Below are 25,976 nucleotides of genomic sequence, written 5' to 3'. Positions count from 1 at the left end.
GCCAAGGGGGAGGGCAAAGAGCAGGAAAACGCAGCTTCCAAGGAGAGATCTATGAGGGAAAAGCTCCGCAGCATCTGCTCAGGACATCGGGCATTTCCCTCGGAAAGGCATTCCTAAATAATCGCCCTCCTCTTTTAACGCGAGTTGCATTGAGCGTGATTTAAACCTCCGCAAAAGGGAGCACCTGCGGACACAGCCCCGGCCCTGGATCATTCCTGCCGGCATCTCCCGGGGTTGGGTTACCCCGAGTAATTCACTTACAGCTCACAAACGATAAATCCTGGCGCAGTTGGTCGAGGAATCCGGGCTGAGGAGCGATGGAAGTGAATGATTGAATCCAAATGGCTCCACAGCCCCGGCCTGCCCGACTCACTAAACACAGAAATTAACAATATCTCAGGCCATGATGAACTGCAGCCCTGGAAAACTGCTCCCCAAGTGCACCTTAAACACAGCAAGAGCTTTTTTTCAGGGAGGCTTTTAGATAAATATTAGAAGAAAAGAGAGGGTTTCATCATTTTTCTTCCATTTGGTGGAATTCCTGTAAGTCCTGTCCTTTTCTGCTGAGGTGGCTGTGGCAGGATGGTGGCACCAGAGTGAGACTGGGGCTGCCCTGGGCACAGATCAGTTTGACAGAGAAATGTAGAGGGGTCTGCTGCAAAAAAAATCCTCTAAAAGGTGAATTCAGACACAGCACTAACTCTGAGATACTCTCAACAGGCATCAGGTACCCTGACAATCCTTGGATGATCCAAGGTGCCACCTGCACATCTCCTGGCCAGCAGGGAAGGTGGGAGCTGTCCCATGGCTGGGCTCCTCAGCCAGGGTCACACTCCATGAGCTGCTGCTTCAGGGATTTAGGACAGAGCAGAAAAGAGCAGGAAGGCACTAAATGCTGATATTTGTCCCGTATCATCAGACATTTGGGCTGGCTTTGGGATTTCTGTGTCCCTCCCAGCTGTGCCATTGAGCAAGCACATTCTCTGTTCAGCCTTCCCAGAAATAATCAGGGTTCAGGTCAGCACCAAGACAAGGATCTGGGACTTTGCTTCAGAGGGAGATGAAGATTCAAGGATGAAAACTCAGTGACTGTGGTGGGTCTGCCTTGCAGGATAATAGGTATTTGATTTGTTCATCCATGTCTATGCCCACATTTCAGTCATTCCAGGAGAATCTGTTCTCTACACTGGATGATTTCTTTGGGGACTGATGATCTGCCAGGGGCCCAGTGCAGACCCCAAAAGCACCAGAGGGCCACCAGACCAGGGTGCTCCAAGTTCTCCAGCCTGGCCTGGGACACTTCCAGGGCTGGGGCAGCCCCAGCTGCTCTGGGCACCCTGTGCCAGGGCCTGCCCACCCTCCCAGGGAGGGAATCCTCCCCAGAATCCCATCTCTCCCTGCCCTCTGGCAGCGGGCAGCCATTCCCTGTGTCCTTTCCCTGTTTCTGGGTATCAGGTTCAGTCCTGGTGTGGTGACATTTGCACTGACAGAGTCACAGAACGGCTGATGCCACTCCGGGGTATTTTCCCTATAAATAATCCACACTCGGGGTCGATGCCAACATGAGGGATTTCCTCCCTGTAAATCTCTGCCCTGCTCAGCTCCATTCCACGAGCCCCTGGCCCACACCTGGCCAAGCCCCTGAGCCCAGGGGTTGCTTGAAACATCTGGGAAAATCCATCTACTGCAGCAAATCCATAATTTTTAGCTTAAATTCACAGGGCTGCATCTTAACTTAAAGGGACAATCAATCAATGGGATTTTTCCCTTTGTAAAGACTCTGGGGCCAGAATTTAATGCAGAAAGTCAAGGGGGTTTCTCCTGAAGATGAAGTTTCTAAAAATGAATATTACAGCATTGTTTTCACCCTTATTGACTGTGTCATGCTGTTATTGCCTCCAGTCATTTTTTTAGGAAACAAATAAACAGCCAGGATTTGTCAGTCTAAGCAATAACCTATAGTGGCAGCAAACTTAATCTGGTGTTAATTAGGCTTGTGGAAAACTAAATCAAGCATCAGAAACCACAGATTATTTTAGGCTTCCTCTAGCATAAACACAAAGGCTTGAGGATCCATAACATATTATTTTTGTTGACAGTTTTCCACTTTTCCCCCAATTTATTTCATGGATCTGATAGGCTGCTCCTTGATTGCTTTTAGCTCTGTCTTCTTTTGGCCTCAGCGTGGCAGTTTGTTAATCCTTCCTATTTTTGTGTGTTTAAGCAGGATTACAAACTTCAAATACATTGTAAAAGGAACCTGTATACAATCTTTCAAAACCACTTAAGTGGGCCAATGACAGAAGTCCCAGCCCTGCAAGGAAATACAGAACATTTCGGAAATCATCCCCGCTGTTTATTTAGAAGCCATTTTTAATTACTCAGCAGGAATGAATGAAAGAACTGGAAAATGGAGAGAGACAGAGGGGTTTGCATTGAGTTACAGCTCGTGGAGAACAAGGGAGGGACGGTCAGGCTTTCAAGTCCGGGGAATTTTGGGGTGTAATTAGGTCCTGTGGGTTTATGGACAATCAGACAAAATTCAGCTGCACATGTATTGCAAAGGGCAGAGGGATCTCTTGCAAGGCTCAGTGCAGCATCCTCTGGGACATCAGCAGGAATTTCTCCATGGAAAGGGTGGCCAGGCATGGCAAGGGGCTGCCCAGGGATGTGGTGGAGGTGGAAGGGAGGAGTGAATGTGGCAACCTCCTGGTCAACCTCCTCATCTGCCCAAACTGCTTCCCAAACCTCAGCTCCAGAGCAATCCTGGCACCCCTGGCTGGGATTTCTCACAGAAGGCCCATCCTGCCAATGAGTGCTGATTTTTCCTGGAGTTTCTCTTCCCTTAAAAGCCAATATTAGCCTGCCTGAGAAAGAACCGAGTGTTCATTTATTGGGACAAGATGATTTTCAAGCTGATTTGCATTAATTTTGGAAGTAGGAATTTTTCTTTGTTCCTGTTTCTTTCCAGGAAAAACTGAAGTCATAGGAGAGCAAGCCATGCCTTGCCTGGTTTTGATCACTTGGAGGACTTAGAAGCAAACTCCTCAAAGTAAATATTTCCTAGGAAGATCATTAAGGGTGCGACCAACATGTAGGGAACAGCAACAGGAAAATGCTGCTTTAAACCTAATCCCAGCCCATGCTGCATTCATTAGTGAATGACATTGTATCTGGAACAGGAAAAAATAAAAAGCCACGGAGCAGAATGATATTCCAATTGTTAAATGCTTCTGGATCACTCCGATTATCCCCCATCAAATGGCAATTGTTCTCCATGTGTTTAGCAAAGGCAGAAGTTCTCACAGACACCAGTTCAGGTGGGCACAGAAGGCAGGAATGGTGGTGCTCTGCTGATAAGCAGCCTGGGAGCTGTTACCAGTGAGATATCCAACGTGGGGACCTGGGACATTACTTGGGAGGTGATGCCTTGCCCCCTGTGACACTAAGGAGAAATAATCATTTTCATAGAATCGTGGAATCATAGGAAAGTTTGGGTTGGAGGGACCTCAAAGATCATCTCATTCCACACTTTCCACTATCCCAGGTTGCCCCAAGCCCCATCCAACCTGGCCTTGGATGCTTCCAGGGGCCACCACAGCTTCTCTGGGCACCCCTTGCCAGGGCCTCCCCACCCTCACTGGGAAGGATTCCTTCCCCATATCCCACCTAACCCTGAACCTTGTCAGTGTGAAGCCATTGCCCCTGTCCTGTCATTCCTTGGCCTTGTTAAAAAAGGCAGGAAAAATCTACCAGGAGAAAATTACCAGGAGAAAACTGCCAAGATAGAAGTACCAGCTGGAACAGGCCAGCCCAGGAGCTGCTCCCTGTGCCCAGAGCTCCCGGAGATCCATGGCTGGAGGAGGTGGAAGAGCAGGCAGGGAGCACCCATGGGTGCTATCTCTGCTGCCCAGGACACCCTCCTGGAAGCCTGACAGCTCCTGCTTGCTAAAACCCAGCTTTATTATTAGCAAAAAAAAAAAAAAAAAAAAGAAAAAGAAAAAGTGTCGCTGCTGGGGGAGCTGCAGGAAGGGAGATAAGGAGCAGCTGCTCCCCTTCCTGCCCGCCCCCCCGGGCTTTATCTGGCCAGGCCACGCTGCCTGTCCCCTCCAGGGCCAGGGCCAGGCTTGGGGACAGAGGGATTGAGGGGCTGGAGCGCATTCAGAGAAGGGAACGGAGCTGGGAAGGGGCTGGAGCAGCAGGAGAGGCTGGGGGAGCTGGGAAAGGGCTCAGGCTGGAGAAAAAGGGGGTTCAGGGGGGACCTTGTGGCTCTGCACAGCTCCTGACAGAGGGGACAGCCAGCTCTGCTCCCAGGGAACAGGGACAGCAGAGGGAACGGCCTCAAGTTGCACCGGAGGAGGTTCAGGCTGGAGATCAGGAAGAATTTCATCCCTGGAAGAGTGGTCAGGCTCTGGAAGGGCTGCCCAGGGAGGTGGTCGAGTCTCCACCCTGGAAGTGTTCAAAAATCAAGCAGGTGTGGCCCTTGGTGGGGTTTAGTGGTGGGATTTGATTTGGTTCAAGGTTGGACTTGATGATCTCGGAGGTCTTTCCTGACGTTAATGATTCTATCATTTTTAATTACCTGATCAAACAGCTGATCAAACACCTGATCAAAGGGGCAGGTGACCCCTTGCCCCTTTTAAACCATTTTTTTACTCTGAATTTCTAACTGATGAAAGATCCTTCTTGGTAATCATAAAAGTTTTTCTCTGCTTTGTACCATTGGTGCAATTCAAAATGAAGAAGTTAAAGAAGCTCCATGAGAGATCTCAGCCAAAAATTAATGTCAAATCCTACAGTTTGACAAGAATTTTTTGATACAGATTCACCCAAGCATGATCATACTGGACATGGACATCAGAAATTTGGGAATCTCAGGATATTTCAGAATTACCACAGCTCTGAGTACTGCCCTAAGTTTTCAAGGTTATTAAATTAAATTTTCCCTAGACATGAGCAAATATCCATAAGGTTATTAAAGAAGAAGCAGGGAAAATTAAGGAATAACAAATATTAATGAAAAAACAAATATTAAGGAAGAACAAATATTCATTTCTCAATCAGTGACTTTGCTTTACTTTGCCACAAGATGGAGCCTTGAGATTAAATCATTTGTTTGAGGTTTGATGGGTATTTAAGAAAATCCAGCCCCATTTGAAGACAGAGGTTGGATTTGCTCAGATGATTATCTGTGTTTTTTTAATGAATCATGGCTTTCATCATCTCTAATTAGTCAGATATGAGGAACTATGAAGACTCTGTCAAAATAGGTGCCACTGGCATAACTCAGAGGAGGAAGATATTGAACAATGCAGCTTTTCTTCTGTAATAAGGATTCATGCTCCAAACCAGGTGATATTACTGGCAGGGAGGAAAGGGAGAAGAAAGGGCACTTTGTGGGGAAGCTGAGGCATGAATGGGGACAAGAGAAGGGTATTTGGGAAGCCATAGCCTCTTTTTCTTCTTATTCACCTCCTGGTTCACGTTTACTTCTGCAAAATCCCCTAATTTTGTATCCCACAATTATTTCTGAGGTACAGTGGGTAATGATCCATGTGAATGTTGTGCTGAGTTCCAGGATTCAATATCAGCAGCTGAATTTGAGTCACCCCTCCCAACAAGATCCTTCTCCCTACCCCTTGTCATCAAGCACTTCCCCAAAATATAAAGCCTGAGTGCACAAATTTCATCTCTCTTTTGATTTCACTTCCCTTTGGCCTTTTTGTTTCACACAGTACTTTCCTGGTGGGTAGTTTTCATTTTCTAGTTGAAATTATTCTAGAAAGACTGGGAAAACAAGTGAGGTTTGGATTTTTTGATGAGGGCATTTGAGCTCTAGAGAATTCGCCTCTAGAGAATTCTCTGAAAGGGGGTTTACAGGAAAAAACCCCACAAATGTGTGTATTTAGGCTCATTCCTGCAAGAAGATTTGGCATCCCTATTCCTCTGGCCTTGTGTCTCCTCTGGGTCATGGATCCCAAAGGAATGGTCCTCTCATGGATCAAGAGTGTCCCTGCAGAATTTCGCATTTGGCATCACTTAAAATTAAATATTAGGAGGAATTTTTTCCCTGTGGAGGTGGGGAGGCCCTGGCACAGTTTGCCCAGAGAAGCTGTGGCTGGCCCTGAATCCCTGGCAGTGTCCAAGGCCAGGCTGGACAGGGCTTGGAGCAGCCTGGGACAGTGGAAGATGTCCCTGCCCAGGTGGATGAGATGCTCTATAAGGTCCCCTTGAATCCAAACCAGTCTGGGATTATTTTTGTCTCAGAGGGGAGCAACAAAGGCTTGAAATCCAGTGTGAGCAGAGAGAAGGAGGGGTTGGATCAGCACATCCACTGCCAGGGTCAGCCTGACCTGGCTGTCAGCACTCTGAGCTTCCAGCCCTCTGGAGCTGCCACATCCTTGCAGCAGCCCGACAGCTGCTGTCTCCCTGGCCAGGATTTTGTGTGGAATATTCCCCAGTCCCTGCCCATCCCCAGCCAAGAGCACAAGTGCAGGAGCCTGTGGAGGCTGGGAAGCACATGGACAGGCAGGATTGGGCAGGCTTCCTGCAGCCTCTCCAGCCCTCGGCAGCTCCAGGGCTGAGCAATCCCTCTCTTGGGAACCCCACCCTTGGAGAGGTCTTTGCCTTTCCCAGATAAAGGCCAACACCCTTTCATGTGCTTTCTTGTACCAGCTCCTTTAAAAAAAAACAACAAAAAAAAAAGAAGCTGTAAATTGTGACTCTGCTGTGCCCAAACCTTAATTTCCAGGCACGGCAAAGGATTTTGCTCCTTTATTCTAAGTGAAAATGTCAGTGTTCCTCAGAGAGACAGGGATGGGCTCAGCTTGAGGATACAATTTCTGAGAATAAACAGAGCTGTGCAATTGCCCTCAGACCAGGGCTCCCACATGGCTGCAGTGACTTGCCCAGAATGGAGCTCTGAATCATGGAATGGTTGCTCAAAACCCCACCCAACCTGGCCTTGGACATTTCCAGGGATGGGGCAGACAGAGCTTCTCTGGTACCCTGTGCCAGGGCCTCACCACCAACACAGGGAAGAATTCTTCCCCAATATCCCATCTAAGGGAAGCCACTCCCCCTTGTTCTGTCCCTCCATCCTTTGTCCCAAGTCCCTCTCCTGGAGCCCTTTAGGCTCTGGAAGGGGCTCTGAGCTCTCCAGAGTACTCTGAAGAGTAGAATGCTTTGAAGGAACACTGGATTTTAAATTATGCCAATATTTCCTTCTGGCTTTTCCCAGCACTGCCCTGCATCACTTTGCCTCCCATGCCAGCTGTTTTCCTGGTCTCCCCAGCTCCATCTCGTGCCTTCCAACCCTTCCTATCTCACTGCCCAGACTAATTAAAACCCAGGGAGCCACTTCATTAGGAAAGACCAGCGTAGTGGAAAGACCAATTCTAACATCTCCATGATGGAAACCAGGACTGGGGATGCACCTTGGCCTTTAATGCAGGAATTGAACAGTAACTACCTCAGCTCAGATTAATTTTCAATAAGCCTTGAAAGGAACCAGATTCAGCTGTGCTAATTAAGTTGAAAAAGCAGCTCATCCAAGAAACTGAAGCAGGCAATTCCAAGGCTGTATCTTCTACACTGTGTATTTATTATTCCCTGTTGGAATACACCACATGAGTGGAAGAATTTCTAGTGCTGTATCAATTTCAGTGGCATCTTTTCCTATCAGAAAATACCACCCAACTCTGCTGAATGCAAACAGGTGAATTTTAGGAGAATGGTTAAATTTGGGTTCAAGGTGGCATCATCTCCAGGGCTCCAGTGTGACACTGAGTAAGGAGGGCACAGGAGGGGAGGTCACATCCTCCACTAATGGGAATATCCCCTTGGGAAGAAGGAGAAGAAAATAACCCAGAAATAAGGTCACTGTTCCCCTGGCAGCCCCAGGGGACACTCAAGCAGTGCTGAGACTGAACTCGTTTTCCTGCTGAGCCTGACAAGGATGAGGATCCCACTTCACACAGCAGCACAGGCAGCAGTGGAAGCAGCTCTAGCTTCTATGGAAATGTCAGAAATCCCAAGAGGAGAGCCTGTAAAGCATCTCTAGGGAAAATGATCTTGTGGGAATTCCCAACACAAAGATTCTGAGATTACTGTCACATGGGCCATTCTAGGTTATCAAAGCTGGGCCATAATTCGGTTTTGATTTATCCAAGTGTTATCAGGACATGAAACACTGCACCAGAACTGCCCAGAACTGTTTTTCTATGGGATGCAATCCTTGGAGAAGTGGAAGTAAACACTTCATCCTGCCTCTTGGCAAGGTTCTTCCCTTGGGATGACCGCGTTGCCACCTCAAACAGCTCTGAGCATGAAAACTGCGGACACTTAGAAAGAAATGCCAAATTGTAAAGAAATTTCTAAATTGCAGAAAACAGGGATTTGTTTACTTGGCCAAAGGCCACATTGCTGGGAGCCCTTCATCCTGTACCCTCATTTGAGTGATAGGGGAACAGCCAGGGGTTAGAAATGGGGCAGTGGGAACATGATTTCCTCCACTACATTGGAGACTGGAATGTTCTTAAGGAAGGGAAATGGTGTCAGAGAGCAGAGCCCCCAGTGCCCCTCTTTGGGGCTGGCAGTGGAGCAGCCATCCTGCCTCTCTGTCCCAAAGCTGCTCCCACTCATCCCAGAGCTGTGCCCAAGAGCTGCATCCTCCCAGCATCCCAACACAGGGCTGTGGGTGTGAATATTCCCATCAGTCCATAATACAGTTGATTTTTAATTTTTAAATATTAATTATATGAAGCAAAGAGACCCAGAACATTTTATTTAACCACTGTTCCTTGAAGAAGTGGTGGCCAAAGGGTGAAAATGGACTCAGATTGTGGCTTGGGAGACACAGGTTGGACCTCAAGGAAAATAAAACCAGTAGGAAGGGAGTGTAGTGCTGGAGAAGGTTACCTAGGGAGGTTGGGGACTCTCCATCCTTGGTGTTTTCCAAGATTCAGCTGCACAAAACCAAATCTAATGTTGGTGATAGTTCTGCTTTGAGTGGGAGGTTGGGCTAAAAACCAAAAGAATTCTCTTCCAACAAACATTCCCATGTTTCTGTGATCTTAAATTCAGGCCAATGCATGTCTTTAATGTTAACTTGGGGAGATTTCAATATGCCCCAAATTGCTTTCCTTAAACATTCTTTTGAACTGGGAGCTTTCATACTAAAATGCAATGGAAGAAAGCCACTGATTTTTGGGGGATTTCTTAATTCCAGTTCTTCAAAACACAAATGTTGTTCGCTCTGCTGTCTGCTGGAGAGTCAACGCGTTCAAATGCAGCAGCACAGGTCCCATCAAAGCCGTGTAACATCACCAGGTGTCTCCTCACTATGAAGAGATTTTTTGGAACAGGAAAAGAAAGAACCACAAATTATTTCCCATATCATGCTGCGATATCTGTGCTACAAACAAAAAACACCTCCTGCACTGAAACCTATGCTCTGGAAAAACGATGTGGGCAGTAGATTTGCTTTTGCTTCAAATCGAAAGGCATCTTCTCCAAAGTAGGACATAAAAAATTAACGAGTTTTCTTTAGGTCTGTTTCAACAGCCGTTTTCATACATGGAGTAAACATGGTTTTCTGAGCGTGTGTGTGACCACGTTTGTTCCTGCCTGTGCTGCACGGAGGAAACTCGTGGCTCACATCAGAGGCTTCCTGCTCTCTGTGTGGAGAAGAGGAAGCACAGCCAGGCTTGGCAGTGTCACCCCGCAGCTGGCACCGTCCCCAGCAGCAGACACCACACTCTGCTGGGGCTCTGCCTCTCAGGGCTGGCAGACCCTGGCTCACAGATAAACATCAGCACAGGAGACCACTGCCACTTCTGGTGCTCAACAGAAACCCTGCTCAACTTCACAAAACCCCATAAATCTCTTTAACTGACAAGATTTGTACTCTGGCTCTGTTAGCACAGGTGTTCTGTGGGATTGCTATTTTTGACAGGCTTTGCACAGATGAAAAGGGACACCTGTATGCTAAAAAAAAGCACCCACAGGAGTAGATGAGGGTGAAGTAGATGAAGTTAATTTTCCATCAGTAATTTTTATTTTTAAAGTTTGTATTATTTCTTCTAGTAAAAGCCAGCTACAAAAATTGGTAACGTGCTCTTACTCACAGTTCAGGGCTGATTTCTATTCGTGTTAATGAAGTTTGTAGAAAAGGTGTCTCTGTAATTTAGTTATGCCTTTTTTAATCTCTGGATATTCCCAATTCCAGTTTGGATCCAGCTCTGGATGATGCTCAGAGCTCTGTTAAAGCCCTTGAAAGATTCACCTGTGACTTTTCACCCTTGCTCCAAAACCATCTACAGTCTCTTAGAGGTGCCTAATTACAGCATCTTGTACATAAGAAAATCCTCCAGCTGGAATGTGGTGAGGCCATAAATCCTTCATTAATGTCACATGAACAGATGGAGCTGCTCCATATGCAGGTGGTATGCATGGAACACTCACAGATGTAAACAGACCGAGGGCTTGTGTTTCCTTGGTTGTTTCCAGAGCTGCATCTTTGGGTGACAGAGCTGGGGCAGGAGCTGGAGCTCCAGGAGTGGCTGAGGGAGCTGGTGGGGCTCAGCCTGGAGAAAGGGAGGCTCAGGGGGGACCTTCTGACTTTCCACAGCTCCCTGACAGGAGTGGGCAGCCAGGTGAAAGTTGCGCTCTTCTCCCAGGGAACAAGGACAAGAGGAAATGGCCTCAACCTGTGCCAGGTTGGACATCAGGGGGAATTTCTTCATGGAAAGGGTGGTGAAGCATTGGAAGGGGCTGCCCAGAGAGGTGCTGGGGTCCCCATCCCTGGAGGTCTTCAGAGAAACGATTGCACGTGGCACTCAGTGCTATTGTTTATTTGACATGATGGTGTTTGGTCAAAGGTTGGACTTAATGATCTTGGAGGTCTTGATGATCTTAATGATCACCAAGATCAATGGTTGGACTTGATGATCTTGGAGGTCTTCCCAACCTTAATGATTCTGTGACTCACTGGAAGACTTAATGAATGTTAAATTGATGATGTGAGCTCCCAGCAATTCTTCCTGAGTCCAGGAGCACCAGCTCTGTGGGTGCTGCTTCCATTAAGGCGGGAAAGATCTGTCCCTGTGTGCACGGCCCTATTGACAGGCACAGAGCAAACCCACAGGGAACAAGTCAAACAAGTTCACCACCCACTGCAGAGTTCTGCCAGGGCACTGGGGGCTCTGCCAGCACAGCCCTGTGCATCTGGGAACATCCCCATCCAGCCCAGGCAAGGACAGCATTGAGTTATGGACAGCACAGCCAACAAGACATTCCCGTGTCCACACTCATGGTAAACTGAGCTCAAACATGACTTGGGCACAGCAGGACCAAGCCTGGCTTGTTTGAGAAGAGGCTGCCCCTTGCAGCAACATCTGCATGTGTAGGTGTGGGCTCTCCTGATGTGCAGCATTCCAGCAGGATGGCAGAGCCACTAAAGCTCCTGCTCGAGCAGGGATCAGCACACAGGGAGAATGCTGAGGATGAAGGGGTGGCTTTTCTTCAGCACTTTTCCATTTAGGGTGTCCAAAAAGCAACAGCCCCCGCTCAAACAAAAACAAACCCAGCCTGGGGCTCCTCCCCTACAGCAGCCCCTGGAAGAGCTGAGCCTCTGCCAGCCCACCTGGTCAGAGGGAGAACTCCTGGAGTGGGTTTGAGGGAAAGCGTGCCTGAAAGGAAAGAGGGGGAATCCCGAATGCCACCTCTCAGTGCCAAGGCAAACACAAACCTCTGTCCAAAAATGTCTATTTGGCCGGTTCAGTAGAAGACACTCTGAGCTTTGAGCCATTGTTGGGCTTCCTCCAGCAGCAGAGTGTGGCAATGCTGTTACAGACCTGCCAGGACTCCGGGTTCCTGACAGATCTCTGCTTGCCTCACTGCAGTTACACCACAGGCACATTTGGCCCTTCCATCCTTTGGGGCTGCTGATCACCCTGGGCACGCTGCTGGCTTGGCAGATGCTCCAGAGGACTGGAATTTCTTGTGGAATTCTGCTCTGTGAGGCAATGGCTGTGTGGGCAGTGAGGTCTCTTCAACACTGACCTGACCACATCAACAGAATCTCTGTGTCTTCCAGGCTCCCTCTTCTCATTCCTCCCACAGCTGGACTCTGCAGAGAAAAGGGACTCCCGACTTCTCCCTGCATGGAAATAGGCAACTTTCCACGTAGCCAACATTCCTGTTGTAGTGTTTTGTAACAAGGCATCAGTAGAAGTGAGTAATGTGTGTTTTCCTTGCCACAGATCCTAATCTAACACTGCTGCAGCAGAGAGAAGCCTGCCAGGCAGTAGGGGAAGGCAGTGGAGCAAACAACATTTCCTCTCCAGACACACAGATCCTCACTCAAGGGCCCAAATTTAGTGGGAAAAACTTCCCTCCACAAAAGTCTAAACTGGCAGCTCTGAGTTTTGCAGTTTTGAATGGATTCAGTATCAACAGCCTTAGGAACAGGTAGAAAGGTGAAAGCGGTCCCAGGTCACTGATTAGGGAAGGAATGGAGATGGAACATCAGAGCTGCAGAGTGAGGGAAAACAGGAGGAGGTGCTGAGGGCGGAATGCTTTGCAAGAGAGTTGTGAAAGGACTGGAGGCAAAAAGCAGAACTTCAGACATCTGGATAAATATAAAATGTCAAACTGGGAGAAGGCCTTTTGGAAAGGAGAGAGTGTGTAGTTTCACTTTAATTTTTAACAGCCCTGCACGACATACTTGTTTACTTTAATGGCATTTCTGTCAGTAATTACACTGTTCATAAAAAACCCAACTGCTGGATGTAGTGTATACTTAAAACAGTTAATTATTACTTGTATTAATTGCTGTTTCTTTACACCTTGAGTCCAGGTTGTGGCTCTGAGAGTCGTTGTCCCTGTGAGCTCTGCAGTACCAGTGAGAGTGTGAGGCTCAGCTGAGCAAATTTACACTTCAGTGCTGAACTCTGTGCATGGATTTAGGGCTAACAAAACATCATTCAGGTTTAGGGAGTGTGAGTGACCACTGAAATGCAGAACATGTGCTCACATGTCCTGCCAGCCTGCAGCCTCCTCCTCCTCCCAGCTGTGTCTGAGCCAGGACAAGATACACGAGTCAGGATTCTGCATATACACAGCGCCTTCTACTTCAAAGTGTGAGAATACTTCAAAAACTAGGATAAATAGAACATCCCATTGTTCCCAGAAAGTAAGGAAGGGTTCTCCTGGCATAAACAAAAAGAGGAGATAGAACAAATGTGAACACATTTTATGGCTGGAGTTTTTTAAAAGTGTATTAGAAGAGCTAAAAACCCTCCTACACGTTGAAAATTAATTCAGGATTGCTCAAAAAGGAGCTTCCAGTGGGATTATCTGCTGAGTCACTGCCTGGTGCAATACAAGGTACAACCTCACCTTCCAAAGCCTGGTCTTTAATATTCTTAGACTGTCTGGGCTCCTTATGTCATCACTGCTGCTAAAAGGGAGGCATTGGGGTTTAGTGGCACTTCTAAGAAATTCAGTTCTCTTCTCTGGGAGCAGAGGTAACAGCATCACAGCCACCACAGCATTGCAGTTCTCCTTTTCCCTGGCCAAATTTCTCTAAAACAACTTACTCCATGTGTTTGTTATTTTTTAAAGGAATGTTGCTTTAAATTTACAGACACCAGAAGGATTGAAAAGATAATGAAGTATCAGCAGATAATCTCTTCCCTGCCAAGGTGATAAAGACAACCTCAGAATAAATACAGGAAATTAACCCCAGGGTATTTTAATAGTAAAGAAAAGCAGAAATATTGCAGAATTCAAAAGAAGTGAGATGACTTCTTTAGATGGCTTGGGATTTCCAGGCCTAACTGCAAACACTATATGGCAAAAGTCTGAAAGAAAACTGGGCCAGGACTAAGTTGAAAAAGCATTTTAGGGGTGAAGTGGGGGAGTCACCCATGGGGTTCTCTAGTATTTATTCAGTCAAACAGCCTGATGATTTCTAGAAGGGAAAAAAAATAAAATCTGAGTTTTCTTATGCCTTTCCAACCTGGTATTCTACAAAACAGATTATTGTAGGAGATGTGTGTGGAAGGAGGTGCTGCTGACTGAACTGAGAGTATCAGCTGTGCAAAACTGTTTGATGATGCTGGAATTACTTTCTCCCAGACACTGCACATTTTAAATAAGTTTTGAACATGTTAAGATAAATTATTGTCACATACACTACAGTAATGCACAAAAAAAATAATCTATAACAAATCATAAGAAAGTTCCAGTTTTGCAAATTTGAGTGCACATAAATGTAAAAGACCCCTTCTATTCTTTAACTTTTTGTTTTTCTCTGAGCAGAATATTTCCAGGTGTGTCCACCACTTGCAACAGAACATAGGGAGTGAGGCTGGGATGCACAGACACCAGCCTTGATAAAAAACAGGGGTTTATTTGTGTTCTATTCTAGTTTTATTTCTGCCTCCTCTTTCAAATAAAGGTGTTGGGTAATTGGAAGACAAAGTCAATTTGTTTAAGCATGAAGTAATTACATTAGATTAGGATACCAAGAATTATTCACAGCATTTATCAACCGCCAGTTTGGGGAGCACAGGTATTGCATTGGCCATACAGGAAACTTCTCAATCTGTCCTAAATCTGTGTTCCAGGGACTTTGAGAGTAGAGCTTGACTTATTCCCAACACACTAAGCTAGGAAATATGAAAATTTATTTTTCACTAGTTTCATGGTAAAACGAGGTTAAAGTGTTTTCTGTTACTAGATCAAGTCAGACTAAATAGACATAAACCAGTTTGTTCTTCCCTGACTGAAGTCAAAATCAAAACTCTTATGGAGATAAAAGGCAGCAATATCAAACCTATGATCTTGAAAGGAAACACAGTGAATTCCATCTGTGGAATAACAGGAACATGCTTTGAATGCTGGAATACACACTGCATGTTGTTTACACTTAGAAGAATTACTTATTGCAATATTTGCATAAGTGTTCAGCTCTGTTTAATTACAGCTGTCTGTGAGGGAGGGTTCCATGGTGTGGGCACCAGATTCAAACCAGATTTCTTTGTAGAGCTGTAAAGTCAAATTCTAGAGAGACTGACACAGATTTCCATCCATATGAAGGAGCAGATTGTTTCAGACAGTCTAATGCATGAAGTGTTTTATTCTCCCTTCTGAGGCACTTCTGGAGGGCTGTGCCCAGGTCTGGGTTTCTTGAGGACAAAAAGGACAAGGAGCTTAGCTGGAGAGGGTTCAGCAGAGGCCACAAAGAGGATGAGGGATCTGGAGCATCTCTCTGATGAGGAGAGGCTGTGGGAGCTGGGCTTGGTTAGTCTGGAGAAGAGAAGGTTGCAAGGGATCTCATCAATCCACACCAATATCTCTGAGGGGTGCCAGGGGATGCTGCCAGGCTCTGCTCAGCGGTGCCAGTGACAGGACAAGGAGCAACAGCCATTAACTAAACCACAAGAAGTTCCACCTCAACGTGAGGAAGAAATCCTTTCCATGGCAGGGGCAGAGCAGGAGTCCAAGGAGCCCCAGGAGGGGCTGAGGGGGCTCAGCCTGGAGAAAAGGAGGCTCGGGGGGTACCTTGTAGCTCTGCACAGCTCCTGATAGGAGGGGATAGCCAGGGGGTCGGGCTGTGCTCCCAGGGAACAGGGGCAGGAGAGGAAATGGTCTCAGGCTGGGCCAGGGGAGGTTCAGGTTGGAGAGCAGCAGGAATTTCTCCATGGGAAGGACCTTGGAAGGGGCTGCCCAGGGGGGTGGTGGATGCCTCATCCCTGGAGGGGCCCGAGGAAGGACTGGAAGTGGCACTCAGTGCTCTGGGCTGGGGACAAGGTGGGGATCGGTCACAGGCTGGACTTCATGGTTTCGGAAGCCTTTCCCAGCCTCCCTAATCCCGACTCTCCATGTTGGAACCCGCTCCCGGCGCCTGAGGGGAGCTACGGGGGAACGGAGCCGTGTGAGGGCGCGGCCGGCAGGGGGCGCTCCCGGCGGTGCCCGCGGGCGGGGCTGGGGGCGTGGCCACTGCAAACCCCGCCCCACCCTCCGCGCTGTCCCCGCTGCCGCTCCGGGACGCGGCAGCAGCACTGGCGCCATGGTGAAGATCGCCTTCAACTCGCCCTTCGCTCTCAAGGATGAGCCCAAAAAGGAGGCGGCCGAGGCGCTTGTGGCCGACAAGGTGCGGGCACAGGGGTGTCCCGGCCGGCGGCGGCGGCGGGAGGAGCGGGGCGGTGTGAGGGGGGGCGCGAGCAGACGGAGCCGCCGCCATTTTCTCGCGGCCGGGGGAGACGGCGGCGGCCGCGGGGCTCTCGCTCGTGTGGCGGCCGCCCCGCCGCGCTCTCCCCGCGGCTGAGGGACCGACTGCCCTGAGCCTTGAGCGGCCGCGGGGCCCTGGTGCCGCGGTGCCGTCCCGCTCCGCAGCCGTGTCGCGGTGCGATGTCCCGTGACACCCCCGGGCCAGCGCCGGCACCGGGTGTTTATGTCGAGCTGGGCCCGTGCCAGCGCCGCGTTTCCTGACGGCGCTTTAAAGCTCCCGGCTCGGCCCTGGGCCGGCCGGGGAAGCGCAGGCAGAGCCCCCCCGGCGCGGGCAGCGCTCGCTGGGCCGGCGCCTCCCAGGCAAACAAAGCGGGCTGAGGCTCGTCCTCCGCTCCCGGCGGCGCTCGGAGCCTCCCGGCAGCTGCGGTGAGGCGTCGGTGTCGCGCTTAAATTAAGAAACCTGCCATAAAGGGTTTTAAATAGAAACCCAGGCGAGCACCCTGTGGTTGGCTTTTCCTTCCCAGCGAGCTGCGCGTCGCTGGCTCGAGTGGAACTTTCCCAATTTGTGGGAATTTTGTTTTGAAGGTGTCCTGCGTTTTAGGCAGATGGAGAAGAAGCTCAGCCTGTAGGTAAATACATCAGTGGCTCTAGACGGGGAAAATGGCATGGGCTGAGTTTATTTGTAATAGGAGAGTAAGAAAATTTTAGAAACAACAAGACTTGTGGAGTTGGACTGTCGTTCTATTTTTTTTTATTTTTCCCTTCTAAGCTGTAATCAGGAAAGCAGCTTCCCTCCCAGCCTACACAGGCTCACCTGAAATAGCCTTCCTTTGGAAGGGGAAGGGATGCAGAGTGATTTTCTTGCTCAGTGCACTCGTCTGAGCTGTCAGTTTGATGCGTGCACATTTAATACAGTAGCATTCAATTACAGGATCAAAAGGAGAGAAAGTGGGAAAACAAGGTAGATAAAGGATTTAAAATTTGGAGATGTCATTAGCCTGGCCAGTTTCTTGAGGACAAACTCCTCAGCTATTCCCGAGGCAACTGGTTATACATATATTTACTAGCCCTGTACTGTGAAAGTTCTGACTGGAATAGTTCTAATAAGCACACCCCTTTTTTCTGTTCTCATGAGAGCTGCTCCTCTCAATTTGGAATATTCTCTGTGTGTGCACACACATACGTGGGTTTTTAACAACTCTTCACTCTGACTTCAGGGCTTGGAGTTGCATATAAACATCAAGTTCATCATTTTACTCCAAGACAAACTTGTTGGAGTGGTTGTTAATGTCTTCTTTAGCTGGAATATTTGTGCAGAGCAAACAAGCTTAAAGGTTAATGTTGGCTGAAACAGCACAATAAAAGTCCCCTGGAGTATCTGCAGCAAACCCTTGAGCTTGCAGGATATTCTCCCTGCAGTTTCTTCGGGGCTGTCAGCAGGGTTGAAACAAGTGATTTTTCTCCTTGTCTCTTATCCCTCATTTGCTTTGCTTGTTCCAGCTTTGAGCTGCATTTTCTTTGTAGGTTTTTGATGACTTTTGCTTGTTACTTTTGTGCAGAGGTTTTGTAACCTGCTCGAGCAAAATCTTGCTATTGTGTTCTCTCAGCAGCTCTGACAACTCTTCCCTCTCAGGTTCAGCTGCCCACATTGCTGCTTAATATGCTGAAGTGCCTTTGCTTTGTTTGAAATAGGTGTAGTGCAAGTGTAGCTAATTAGATGTCGACATCAGCCCTGCGCTGGGATGGCTGCAGTGCCAGAACTGGTGCAGACTGGTGTGTTCAAGTAGGGACAGGCTGGATGAGTAAGGTGCTCCAAGGTGGAGGTGAGGGTGGGAGAACGTGGAGAGAACAGAATTAATCTCCATCTTACAGCTGCTTAACCCTGAAAAGGGATTTTCACGCAGTGCCACAGCAATGTGGCATCACTCTGACTTGAAACCAGGGTTTGGCTTTGGTTTCTGTAGTTGGTTTCTTTTTTAACAAATGCTTCACATGCCAATTGTAGCAGCTTGTGTCCTGCTGAACCAACATTTTTGTGTTTGGAGGATGCGCGAGCGGAATGTGGGAGTATTGACTTTCACAAAACAGCTTGGGGTTTGTTTCAGCACTTGCATAACTGATGGCTTTGACTTTTATGCTGCTGCATCTTGCTGAGCTTGGGAATATTGCAGCCCTGGTGATAATGCTGGCGCTTGTTGGGAACACAGGTCACTAAATGTGTTGTGTTCTGCAGGACCCAAATAAAGAAAGGCCATGGAAGCTGCTGTGCCCAGCCCAGCCACTGATTCTGGGAACACCTCAAAGGAAAAGATCTTTTACTGTGAAACCCGATTTTCTTCCTTCCTGGCTGGGACAAAGAGCAGATCTTGAAAGCAAGCTATTAAATCCTGGAGTCAGGAATCATTAAAGGGACATTCTTGACCAAATATAGGGGTTATCTAAACATTTTGGGTTTGGTGGTTGTTTTTGTGTTTTGTTTTTTCCTTTTAAAGACTCAAGCCCAGTGTGTGGTTCCAGGAGGGAATGTCTCTTCTGATTGTTTGCTATTTGACAGCACTTCTGCTGTTCTCTTCACTTTGCTTGCAGCTGGAAGTCTGGGAAGGTGCTGCAGGAGCTCTGGAAGGTTAAATTTTCCTTTCAGACACCACCTCTGCCTTTGCAGTGAGGATTGCACAACTTCCCACCACCGGGAGAGTAGTTTCCTATGGGTGCAGTCATCTTTTGTTTGAGAGAACATTGGGTGGGGGAAAACAAGCTGCTGAGCTAAAGAGAGAAGTTCCAGGCTGTTAGAAACAAAACTTCCTGAGATTTGGGTAGGAGAAAAGTTATTTTGAGGCTGCAAGGTAGGATGTGCCACGGGGACTTGTTTTTATTTGGCATAACTGGAAGCTGTGTTTAAGCTGACGAGTCGTTTTCCTTCATAATGGACTTGGCTTGTGCATATTAGAAGTTCCAAAAGCTGGTGACTCGTGTCAGTTGTCTGTTCCCCAGCCAAGAGCCAAAGTTGCATCTTGGCTTCTTCTGCTAATCCAGCTTTGGGAGGAAAAGTGATGTTAATGCACGTGACAGCGAGAGGAGGAGGGGAAGAGGCTTTTGGGAAGAGGCCTGAAGACACTGTGTGCCTTTAATGACCTTGATGTACAAATCCTGCCTTTTGTACTACAGTGTGGCTGCAGCACAGGGTCTTTTGTTACAGTTATTTGAGTTTTGTGCATCTCAAATAGTTTCTGGACAAAGGCTTGTCTAGAAAACATCCTCTAACTCAGAAAATACTCTTGGTGCTGTTTGAAAACTTATCTTAATCTGATGCAGTAATGTTTCATGTGAGTGTTTTATTTTATGATGCTGACCTGTAATTCCCACACCTAGAAGAAATAGGAGACAGTGGATCAAAGTGAAACAGTTGATAAGAACTTTCTTTAAATCCAGAGCAGCTGCCCTTTCTCAGTTCTCCCCTTCTTTATTTAAAGGACCCAGAAGTTGCCACACACAGGGGTGAAAACTCATCTGGAAGATGTCTCTTGACTCTGCTGGGCCTGGCCTTCATCTTGGCAGGAGTTGTTGTGGGTGGAGCCTGCATCTACAAGTACTTCATGCCAAAGGTAATCTGAGAGTTCCTTTTTATTTAAACAGCATTGGTTAAAAGAAGTATAAATGGATTATCACTAGACTGGAAAGATGAGGGGAAAGAAGGATGATGAGGACACGCCGAGTGCGTGTCCTTTGGGTGTGCCAGAGCTGCGCTCAGTCTCAGCAGCAAGGTGAATGTTGGCTGTGTGGTGCTGGAGCTGCTGTGTGATTCCCTGCCCTTGCTGTGTCCCAGCACAAGGTGTACCGTGGGGAGATGTGCTACTTTGAGAACGAGGCGCGGGAGCGTGCGGTGGAGCCGTACTTCCTGCCCATCGCCGAGGAGGCCGACATCCGCGAGGACGACAACATCGCCATCATCGACGTGCCCGTGCCCAAGTTCTCCGACAGCGACCCGGCCGCCATCGTGCACGACTTCGACAGGGTCAGTGCGGGGGCGCCCGCGGCTCCGGGCTCGGCTCCGGGCTCGGCTCGGGGCTGCAGAGCTCGCGGCAGCACAGGCTGCTCCTTGGGGTTAAGCGTGGCAGAGCTGTGACCCTGTGACCTCTGCAACAGAGGGATTAACTCTGCACGGGTGCTGCAGTCACTGTGGGCAGGAGCTCTGAGTTGTTTCCCAGAAAATGCATCTCAGTGCTGTGCAGCGCTGTTGTTGCCCATGGGATATCTGAAAGTGCCACTTGCTGTTGGATAAAGAATCCCATGTCAATGGAGAACATCATAAATGTGAGTTAAGGGACTAAGGACTCAGTACAACATCACAGCAAAATGTAGAATTGCAGACATGTGTCAGTCTTGGAGAAGGGCATTGAAAAATCACTTCAAGCAGCTGAAACCTAGAACCTGACAGTGCTGTGGTAATTTCTGTATGGAGTTGCATGGAGTTCCTTTAAAGCAAAAAGGAGAGGGTGGCTTTCATTTGACTTTTCTATCAAAGCTGTGTTGATAGTGTTAACATTATCCCCAGTCAGCTGTAAAAGCTCTTGGAGGTTGGTTGTAAATCCAGCCTTGGCAATGCAGATAGAATAAACAGATAATTCTACTTGCTACAGTTCTTGTGCTCAGTGGCAATGCTGATGAGATTTTTGTAGGGACTAAGACTTTTCCTGAAGAACTATTTAAAGGGAATCATTGTTTATCAGCAGCTGGATACCTTTTGTTTGCACTGTGCTTAATTAGACCTTTTCAATTATGAGATCATACTCCTAAATACTTCCTCTGTGTTAGTACAAACTGTACTCCTTTACAATTATGGCAGAAGCTGCTTTTATATTCAACTTTCTCTTATCTAGGAAAGTTTAAGCTATTGCTGGTTTGCCAAAGTGGTATCAGTTCAGTTCTTACACTGGGCACTTCCTGAATGCATCACTTTTGTAGTAGCTGTGAGTGATCTCCAACCTTTTTAGGTTGCCTTGCTCCTGGTGGAATTGTGTTCTAATCAAAGGCCCCCTGACTAATTAAAAACTTGTTTTTAAAACAGCTTTTGACAGCGTATCTGGACCTGCAGCTGGGGAACTGCTACGTGATCCCGCTGAACACTTCCATAGTCATGCCTCCAAGGAATCTGATGGATCTCTTTGCCAAGCTGGCGGTATGTGGGAGCTTTGCTGCTGGGTTCTGCTGACAGCCTGCCTTTGCTGAGAGTGCTGGGTGCTGCTCCTGAACTCCAGGCCCTTGCTAGAACAGTCCTCCCTCCATCAAAGTCCATAATCCCCCGGCTCAGTCACTGCACTGAAGTTAAGGCCAGCTGTCAGTGTATATTATGTTGAGTAGATTCATGCCTAATGCTCTTATTAATACCTGGCTTTATGAGAGCTGAAAGCAACCAGCAGATAAGGTTAAATTTAGCTGTTAGAAAGGAATTTGATAAAGCTCCAAATATGATTGAAAGCCTAAACCTGAGAGTTACTCTGGGCAAGCTCACTCGCCCCGTGAGGGTTTTGCTGAAAAGAACAATGTGAACTTGTTCCCCAGTTATTGGCACTGCAGTTATGAGATCACCACAAGCATTTGACTCTTCAGTGACTAAAACTGGTGTTTTTCCAAGATGATTTATGGGTCAAGTTGATAGAGCTGGCTGCCGCTTCCCAGTTAAATGCAATACTTGGCTATCATGCATCAAATGGACTTTAAGAAAAAATTATTGGCTCTCTTAACACCTGGTTCTAGAAGCTCCTGGTCTAGTTTTCTTGTTGCATTATTTTTTTATAGCTCCACGAAGATGAGTTTTAAGTGTATGTCCCTGCCACTGTTTTTAGGAGTTGGGGGGTAGGAAGCTGTCTCAGCAGTGCTGGGAGCATCTGGTGAAGCCTTTTGTAGTTGCCTTGCATTTTTTATATCAGAATTACATTGCCTCAAACCTGGAGTCTTTCACAATATTTTGCTTCTCTTTAGCTGCAAACTTTGTGTACAGATAAACCTGACCAGGTTCTATTTACATTTGCTTCACATGAGGCTTGCAGAGTTGAGGTTAATTGTGCTTTGTTTGAATGTGACTGCAGCTGTTGGAAATGGCCTCTGTCAGTTTTTAACTTCCCTGGTTGAGCTCAGTGTATGTTGGTATTGAAACTCTGCTGCTTGAATCCCTTCCAAAGCAGAGAGTGAAATGTGTGGTTTGTCCCTTGGTAGCAGCAGTCTGTCCCTTCAGGCTTTGTCTCTTCCAGACTGGCTCCTACCTGCCCCAGACGTACCTGGTGCGTGAGGAGATGGTGGTGACCGAGGAGATCGATAACGTGTCTGACCTGGGCATCTTCATCTACCAGCTCTGTGTGGGCAAAGAGACCTTCAGGCTCCAGCGCAGAGACCAAACCGTGGGTAAGTTCCCCTCAGGAAAAAGCAAGGTATTGTTTAGCTGGGGAAGGGATAAATACTTGAACCTGGGGAGTTTTTCATCTGGGGAATCTCAGTGTTCAGCAGAAGCTGAGGTTACTCCTGGCCCTGCTGGGTATTTCCCTTCCCTTCCTGTCTGTGAACTGTCATTTGAACATGCTGAGAAAGTTTCAGTTACACAATTACAGGTTACATGCCCAAACCAAATTTAAGTCTGTTTCTGTTCTAATTTTTGGTTGAAGTTATAGGTTAGTTTGACCCTAAAATTCATATAATCCATCAGATAATTTGAGTCTCTGTAGGCACAGCTTATTCTGTCCTTGCCCTATCTAAAACTGGGTTACAGGAGCACCAAATAAAAACATTTTCTTCTGCTTTACTTGCTCTGAAAAAAAAAGTAATTGAGCAGTGAACTCCGGGCATGCCAGACTTCCTCTCTGAAAGAGGAAGAACACTCCAGAGGAACTGCTGAGCTCTGGTTCTTTATTGCCTGTGTGCTCCTGCCACCCCCTGCCAGGGACTGAGCTGAGGTGTCTGCTCTGACTGCTGGGACAAGGCCTGGGGGGCAGAAATCTGACATCATGAATTTTGTTTCACTGTAGCTCAAAGCATTTCATATTTGCTGCTCCCACCAAACACAGTGAGCTAACCCTTTGTCAGTTAGAGCCTTTCAGAATGCAAATGTTTGGTTTGTCAGGACTCTGTGCTCTGGTTTGGCTGCCAAGCTCTTAGGCAAGAGTTTCCTCAGCCCAGTTGCAGCATCGGGAGCTGCATCTGCTGCTTGCTGCACACAACATCCTGTTGTGGATGGAGGCAAGGCTCCCTCTGAGGGAGCAGCAGAGGGGTTCTGTGCAGGGCACATGAAGGAACACTAAACACCCTGCCCTCATGGGAGGCAGAGGCGTGTGACTGCTGTTGTGAGAATGATTTTGGGAACAAGGCTAAATTGACAGCTCTGTGAAGAGTGTTTATGATGTTCCCTGAAATCATCCTGCTCTAACATGTTGTTGACATCTTTGCTGCAGAGTAAAAGATTCCTGCAGAGAACTAGTACAAAAGGATTCTGGTAAATGGAAAACGTTTCCTGGTACAGCTGCTGTGCTGTAACTCTCCTTGTTTGCCTGTGGAGGGGAGAGGGTGGGAAATCTGATCCAACTGAGGAGAAAATTGTTCAGGGTCAAGTCTTGCCTTGCCTTCCCCATCTCATTTCCAGCACACAGTGTACGAGCCGTGTCACAGAAATGAGACTGCAATGGATGAACTCCTGGAACTTCCCTGAAAAAGTCTTTTTATTCTCATTTAGCTAGTGCTGCCTTGGCTCTCAGCTCTTGTGGAGTTTTTGTGTTCTCTTAGATCAAACTGACCTCGGGTGCTGTGTCAGTTCCCTGGAGTTGTAACTTGGAGGTGTGGGAGAAACCCAGGTCAGGCTGTTGGGTGGGCTCTGGAAACTTCACCTGCATCCTGATGCCTTGGCATTGAAGGACAGCCTGGATTTTAGGTGTTTATAAACCAAAGCAGTGCCCTGCTGGGGTTGGGTTAAGAGCTGGTGCTTCTCTTGCTTCATCTGAACAATTCTCTGCTTATTAAACAAACCAAATCCTTCTGAATTATTGCAAATGGAAGGGTTGAGGAGAGCAGCTCTTTGATGGTGAGACTGATGTGTTCCTGTCTCTTACTGAGCCCCAGCTGATACAGGTAAACTGCCTGGGTCAGACCCAGTGCTGGCAGGTCCCAAAATAGAGAAAATCACTTTAGTAGTGTTAGGAAGAACCAGAGTGAGGTAAATCCTCCCAGGGTGAAGTGCTCTGCAAATGCACACTGGGTGAGGGATTTGGGGTGGAAAACAGCCCCAGAGCAGGCTCTGGTGGAATTGCTGGCTGGAGGAGCTCAGTGCACTGAATGGTTGTTGTGTCTTGCAGTGGTGGGAGGCTGGGCTGGGGATCCCTTCCCTCACTGAGCCTCTGTCCCCTCTCGTCCCCAGGTGTGCAGAAACGGGCAGCGGAGAACTGTCACTCAATCAGACACTTCGAAAACTCCTTCGTGGTTGAGACAAAGATCTGTCAGCAGTGAAAGGTGACAGATGACAGATGGGAGGTGACCAGGTCACACCTTCTTGGAGAAGTCAGCATTAGACAACGACTTCTGCAGTTAAACCGTGCAGTGATAATCAAAAGCCTTATGCATTTTCTGTGTATTGCTTGTATTTCAGAAGACAAAGTCACCATTTCAGCTTTTGTTGATCCTTGGTATAACTTTTTAGTTGTCTCATGTAAAACTTAAATTTGAGTAAGATTTTTTTAGAAGGCTAATATCAGTTTATCTGTTGAATGTGTTTGATTTAGTGTAATCTGGGAATGGCAGAAAAATATATATATATAAAAATGTTAACCAGTTCCTTGGCTGGAACCAGTTATGTTCACCTTAACTTTCACAGAATGATTAATATTAATAATCTGTGGTTTGCACATCTTGTGTAGTTCTGTAGAATAGCTCTGCACTCCGTATCCTGGCTCAAAAACCTTCCTGATCTGGCTCATTAAAGGTTTATTTTAACGACCATGTGTGCAGCATGTAAAATCCAAGCTCAGTGATCAGAAACCTTTAACACTACCCTGTTTCTTTTTGTGCAATTACTGTATTGAATTCGTATGTATATTTGGAACCTTCCCTGAGCTTTTGTTGAGTTCTTCTCCCTTAGTTTGGTTTTGTGGCATTTAGTTGTTAGATTCTGATAGAGTTGCTCTTAAAGCTTGTCAGTATTTTTGGTTATGACTTGGTTTATCCTGTAACTTCCTATCCAGGGTCTGTTCTGGTATAGCTCACTTGTGAACGTGACTGTAGTTGTAAACTTAAACTACTTGGGCTTATATAAAACTTTTTAGATCAACTTTTTATGAGCAAGTAGCATTACTGCTGCAGTCAGAGCATTGTTCCCTTTTTTTGGAAAGCTGCAGTCTAAAAAGAATGAAGAGTTAGTGTCCTGCAGTTGATAAACTTGAGAGTTTTATTAAGGGACTTTATATTGGCATAAATTCTGCAACCCTATAATAAATGTTTCTCTAAAACGTTGGTGTTTGTGTTGTATTTGGGGCTCAGAGGTGGGGGGTGAGGCTGTGGGCCTGGGACAGTGTGCATTGCTCTTCTCTTACCCCTCTTATTTCTTTTTGAGCTTGTGAAGCTGAATTTCCTCTTCTGCTGCTGTGGAAATGCTTTGTGATGCCATCCAAGCTCGAGGAACAGAAGGAAGAACAGACAGCTCTCTCCAAACAGGAAAACAGGATCCCCAGGGGCAGCTCTGGGGTGTTCACTGCAAGGACAGGGTG

The 25,976-nt window shown here is 47.3% G+C and overlaps 1 protein-coding gene across 1 annotated transcript; it reads left to right on the top strand.

The window, feature by feature from the left end:
- Positions 1-16,000: 16,000 nt before the first annotated feature.
- ITM2A (integral membrane protein 2A) lies at positions 16,001-25,718 on the top strand. The gene is made up of 6 exons (XM_064712687.1): positions 16,001-16,162; positions 19,710-19,841; positions 20,063-20,251; positions 21,305-21,415; positions 22,488-22,638; positions 24,635-25,718. The coding sequence occupies exons 1-6, from the start codon at positions 16,079-16,081 to the stop codon at positions 24,721-24,723; spliced, it is 756 nt and encodes a 251-aa protein (XP_064568757.1). The 5' UTR covers positions 16,001-16,078; the 3' UTR covers positions 24,724-25,718.
- The last annotated feature ends 258 nt before the right edge of the window (positions 25,719-25,976 follow it).

Source organism: Zonotrichia leucophrys, chromosome 4A, assembly GCF_028769735.1.
Source record: "Zonotrichia leucophrys gambelii isolate GWCS_2022_RI chromosome 4A, RI_Zleu_2.0, whole genome shotgun sequence".
In the NCBI taxonomy this organism is placed as follows: domain Eukaryota; kingdom Metazoa; phylum Chordata; class Aves; order Passeriformes; family Passerellidae; genus Zonotrichia; species Zonotrichia leucophrys.
This window is presented reverse-complemented; position numbering and strand designations above follow the sequence as displayed.